Source organism: Condylostylus longicornis, unplaced genomic scaffold (genome assembly GCF_029603195.1).
Source record: "Condylostylus longicornis isolate FDR11 unplaced genomic scaffold, ASM2960319v2 ptg000006l, whole genome shotgun sequence".
Lineage (NCBI taxonomy): Eukaryota > Metazoa > Arthropoda > Insecta > Diptera > Dolichopodidae > Condylostylus > Condylostylus longicornis.
The window spans coordinates 4,167,091-4,172,582 of record NW_026577975.1 but is presented as its reverse complement, the minus strand read 5'-3'; the positions used below and the strand labels follow the sequence as shown (position 1 = coordinate 4,172,582).

The 5,492-nt window shown below is 22.6% G+C and overlaps 1 protein-coding gene across 1 annotated transcript; it reads right to left on the bottom strand.

Moving 5' to 3' along the window:
• Positions 1-300: 300 nt before the first annotated feature.
• LOC129616965 (odorant receptor 7a-like) lies at positions 301-3,926 on the bottom strand. Its single transcript, XM_055532440.1, has 6 exons — positions 3,923-3,926; positions 2,281-2,397; positions 2,073-2,130; positions 1,736-1,922; positions 1,554-1,573; positions 301-679 (listed from the first exon to the last, which is right to left on the bottom strand). Exons 1-6 carry the CDS (start codon positions 3,924-3,926, stop codon positions 301-303), a joined length of 765 nt encoding a protein of 254 aa, XP_055388415.1.
• Between the last annotated feature and the right edge of the window lie 1,566 nt (positions 3,927-5,492).

The window sequence follows — 5,492 nt, the reverse complement described above, 5'->3', positions numbered from 1 at the left end:
CTTTCATAAAATTTTTCCATTAATTATTTCTGAAAATGAAATTACGCAATACTAAAAATTTAATAAACATACATAATTTTTATTTAATAATTAATAAATTTTTTAAAAAATAAATAATTTCTTGTTCCAATTAACAGTTATAGTGCACAATATCGTAATTCCAAATAAAAACTTTAATATTGAAAATTCGAATAATTTTTATTTTATTTCATTTGTATTAATAATGAAAACATTGAAAAGGAAAATTTCAAGACCTACAAAATATTAAAATAGAAAAAATTATAATTAATTTATTAAATTTTAAAGAAAAAATCTTACTCCTAATAATGTATCTAATGATATTGGTAATAAATTTCCAGCTTTTAATTGATCAAATTGTTGACTTCTTATCATAAAAATTATAATACATTTTTTAAATTTTTCACTTTGATCCATCCAATTACATTTGAATATTGCATTTTTTAAATCATCAAATTCATCATACATATGATTTGATAAATATGAACATGGAAATGATTCACTTAATATAACAATTAAATAAACAATAGCTGTTATAGTTTCAGCAAGTGTTGTCTCATATATTAATAAATTAACACCAGTAACACATATTATAAATGCAGTAACCAAAAATATTATAAACATTGTCCATGATATTGTTATAGAAATTTCATTGAAACAACTGCAATTATACGTAAAAGAAAATATTATTTTATATTAAAAATATTATTAAATTTGTTCTATAATAGCTTTAAACATATATACAACACTTTATATCTGTAATACTCTCAAATATCCCACAAACTATAGTAGTAATCAAAGTTGTTTACACAAAGTAGTAACTGCAAATAAGCACTTACTCTTCTTCTCGTACATGAGCACTGAGAGAGACAGAGGGAGAGAGGAGAAAGTTTTTATATTTTTGCACGGAAAATTAATAGCACATTTACTCATTTTTAAAAATTGTTTGCTAGTTTATAAGATTTTTAGGCTTTAACTCATTATTTTGGTTACATCATCTTTCTGTTCTACAGTCGTATAAACAAAATTCTTTCGTTTATTTCGTTGAGACAATAGAATAATTTTTATTCTTATATACGTATAACAGAATTTTCATACAAAACGACGTTTCATTTAGCAACTATTTCAGAATACAAGAAATAATAATTTACATTCCAGTAAAAATCGATTATATGTATACATACAAGTATGCTGCTGTTTAGACTAAAAATATCTCTATAATTCTAAATTTTGCTATTGCTTAAAAATGGGAAATTTAATATGTAACATAATAAATACAATGCAATTTCGTAATAAGGGCCATTATTATAAATCTTTTCCGAATTTAATTTACATTCACGAATAAAGAATAATCAACAATATACTTTTACCATTTGTTCAGCTGAATGGTAGAAACACTAAAATTTAGAAAATGTACTGAAAACTATTAAGCAATTAAAATATTGGGCAACTTACAATATTCTGAATTAAATATTTTTCTACTCTGTAGGAATATAAAATTAAATTAATTAATTACATATATATATGAATTTTACCTTAATATATCAATATGATCCTTAACACAATTAATTAATTTATTAAAATTTCTTTTATCATTTTTAATAATATTTTCTTTCAAATTATTATTTAATAAAAAATTTTCATCATCATAACCAATCCTTGATATTCTTAATTTTAATGCATGTAAATGTGCTGTTAATATTAATATATAACATGCTGGATATATATCATTTGATAAATTTTGTGCTGCCAATAATGTTGATGCAATTATTTCATATAAATATGCAAATTTATAATATTTTCCCATATAATCAAATGGAAACCATGCATTAAATGGTAATTTTTTAATTGGTGAAAATAATGGTGATATTAAGAAACCAGATAATGCCATACCAAATGTTATACTATAAAAAATATACATAATTTGACAGAAACGAATAATTTTTCTTAAATAATCACATTCTAATTTTGATGTTAATAATAATGGATCATTTATTCTTTCATCTAATTTCTTAAAATATTTTTCTGCTTTAATTAAATGTTTTTTAAAAAACCATATTGTATATTGTTTTAATGATGTTGTTAAAAATGTCATATTAATAGCAAAATCAGCTAAAAATATTTTTAAATTAAATTCAGATTGTGCAAATATTGATGAAAATAAAAATATTGGTGCTAAACCACTTATAAATATTCCAATAAATATATATGCATAAATTCCATAAAGAAAATTAAATTTAGATGATAATGGTGATCTCATGCCCATTACACTCCAAATGAACCATATAAAACCAAATACTTTTGGTGTATCAATTGATTTTTCAGCAGCAGTAGTAGTAGTAGCGGCGGTAGCAGCAGCAATAGGATTAATAATTTTCACTGATTTTTTATCCATTTTATTATTATTGCCTTTAATATATTTTAATTTTCTCTGATTGAAGATTTTAGAATTTTGAGATAAGTTCAATTGAATAACAGAATAAAATGATAGAATAAATATAGCAATCGCGTTCTATGTCCAACCGATAACGTGAATTAAATTAATCTGTTGTAAAAATTTACACTTAAATGAGCACTTAACATAAAATTATTATGGAAAATTCAAAACTAATATCAATTTTAAAATACGATAAATCTCATATTTATAATTAAATTTTAAAATTTTAAATAAGTTTTTAATAAGTATTTATACTAAAAAACTTTATGAATAAGAAAATATGAATTGTGCATGTTCGCCTTCTCTTACTTATACAAATTACATGTTTCTATATACAATTTATTTATATAAAAGTTTTTTTTTTAAAATTACATGTTTTCTTTTATTTTTATAACATAACATTGTAATTAACAACTTTATTTTAATTGTGGATGCCACCATAATCATATAAGTATATCGGAAATACAATCAATATTACGTAATTATTGTTCAAATTTTAATCTTGACTCATTATAGAATATACAAATTTAATATTTTAATAGAATATTACAAATAGCAGAATATTACAAATAGCAGAAATACAAAGACATTTTCAAAACTTCTTCTAATTTAAGTCTATTAATTCATACCACATAATCTGATTAATTCCGAAAATTTATTAGAAATCAAATAAATTGTTCTTTGAATGGTTAAGAGTAGAAACAATTTGATAGCAGTAGACTGATTTTTACTCCATACTATACACATGGATGTATTCTTTCGAGAACATTAAATTCCAATTTTCTTCGGAAAATGATAAAGATTTCTCTTTATTAAATGATACTTTGAAGTATAGTCCGGAATTAGATCCCGCATTTTATTCGAACTTATTAAAAAGATTGATCTCGGGGAGGTACTTTAGTCGCCATTGTCTATAATTTATAGGAGGACACAATAAATCCAACTAATGGTGTGTCGAGGAGCATTCTCACATATAATTGTTACAATCTACAATCAAAAACATACTTGCAAATAGCAAATTTTTACGAATTTCTTTTTAATCAACTTAAGCCGACCCTGTGTATTTTTTGAATTATTATAAATTTTGACTACAATTAACGTACCAGTGATCCTGGACTTTATAACAATAAAATTATTTTAAACATAAATATTTTAATTTTTCATCCAAAATTAATAATTTAATAATGAAGAATATTTTTGTAAAATTTGTCATGAATTTGAATAAATTTAATTATTATTAACATAATGAAAAAAAATATACCATTAGTTTAATTTTGCATCTACAAAAAATACAAGAAAGCATCCTATATACAAATTATAACAATGTTTTATATTGTTATATGTCCTTAAATTTATGGTCGAATAACAAACGCTTCCAACAAACATTATCGCATCTCTTTTGTATAATATGAAAATATTGTATGTTTAATAACAATGTATGTACCACTATTATTTACACATACTTACTCATTTTATATGTATATATGCAATTAAATGAATGTAAAATCATACCATAAGGATATTTATTTTATAAAATATACAGTATAAAAGTTTTTTTTTTTTTATATTAGAAATAATAAAAATGAATCATCCATCATAATATAATTATATATCATATACTTATTTTCTGTATATATGGTACTCTTAAATTCCCATGAATCATCAGGATTTATAAAGTTGAATGCATTTCATTTTATATGTATAATATTTTCTATTTTTTTGTTATACGTCTTTATATATATATCTTTTATACATATGTATATTATAGTCCTTATTATTTGTGAATAATTTTAAAATTTACATTAGTTTTAATGTCAACCACATCATAAATTTCAAATAAAAATTTAATATACATACATACATATATAGCCTGTATAACTATAAACTTAAATTATTATATTATTAAAAGAATTTAATATTAAGAATTATTATAAAATAAATTTGGAAAAATTTAATTTCCTACTTGTAGTTCCCTTACTACTTAAATAGTTTTGCCAAAAAGTTATATAGGATACTGGTTTGGTTATTCACGTGGCGAATTTTTTAAATTTTAATTCTGCAATTAAATCATATCCAACCTTTCCCTATAGAATTTAGAAAAATTGCTATGCATTACAGGATTCTATTGTTAATATTTATTTATTACATTGTTAATATAACGTAACGTAAAATTCTGCGTTAAATTAGACATGTCCGTTCGTCCATCCATTCGATCGCACGATAACTCAAAAACTAATATGGTAAATATCACTAAACTTTTACAAATTGTTTCTTTTCTGCAATGGACAGACTCTATTGTAATTGGATTAAATTGAAGAACTGGTTCGGGTATAGCTGCCATACTAATTCAAATTGATTATTTTAAAATTTCAATTTCAAAAACTATTAATATGAAATTTTGTAAATATAAAACTTAGCAATGTGTTTCCAGCTGTGGGACACATACATACTTGAATGGCAATGTGCAGAGTATAATTCAGTTGGTTTAGATCGACTGAAACGTTTCTACTTATTTAGTTTATATGAATCCTACAATACAACTGCAAACAGGTACCTTTCTTTAAATGTTCTCTAATATAAATAAAGTTTTTTTTTATTTGTTGCAGTTATTTAGGCAGTTGAATAATTATTTTCTTACAGCATTGCGTTACCACTTCTCATTTCACTCCTCTCACATTGCTTTTAATAAAAAAAAACCCGAAAAGAAGGCAAATTGTTGCAGAGAAAAATAATAAGGAAAAAACGAGGCTACGTATTGTCGGAATACAATATAAGTGCAGTGTGATTTACAGTTAATTTAATTGAGTTCAAACTTTGGATTTTAGACGCTGGTTATGAATTATAGCAAACTCTTTAAATATGGGGTTTATTAATATTTTATTTTCGGAATGCTATTAATAAATAATGTTTTATTAAAAACAATAAAATTCTTCTAACTTTATTAGTGAAAAATTTAAAGAGTAAATAAAATGAAGTCTTTAATTTTTCTATTAACTACTCTCAATTTAATATTAAGAATTTGGTATTTAACAAAGTT

Coding starts and splice junctions, on each gene's coding strand:
- LOC129616965 (XM_055532440.1), bottom strand. Junction 2,131..2,280: donor GTTCATTTGGAGTGTAATGG/GCATGAGATCAC, acceptor AAATATTTTTAG/CTGATTTTGCTATTAATATG. Junction 1,574..1,735: donor TATCAAATGATATATATCCA/GCATGTTATATA, acceptor AATTGTGTTAAG/GATCATATTGATATATTAAG.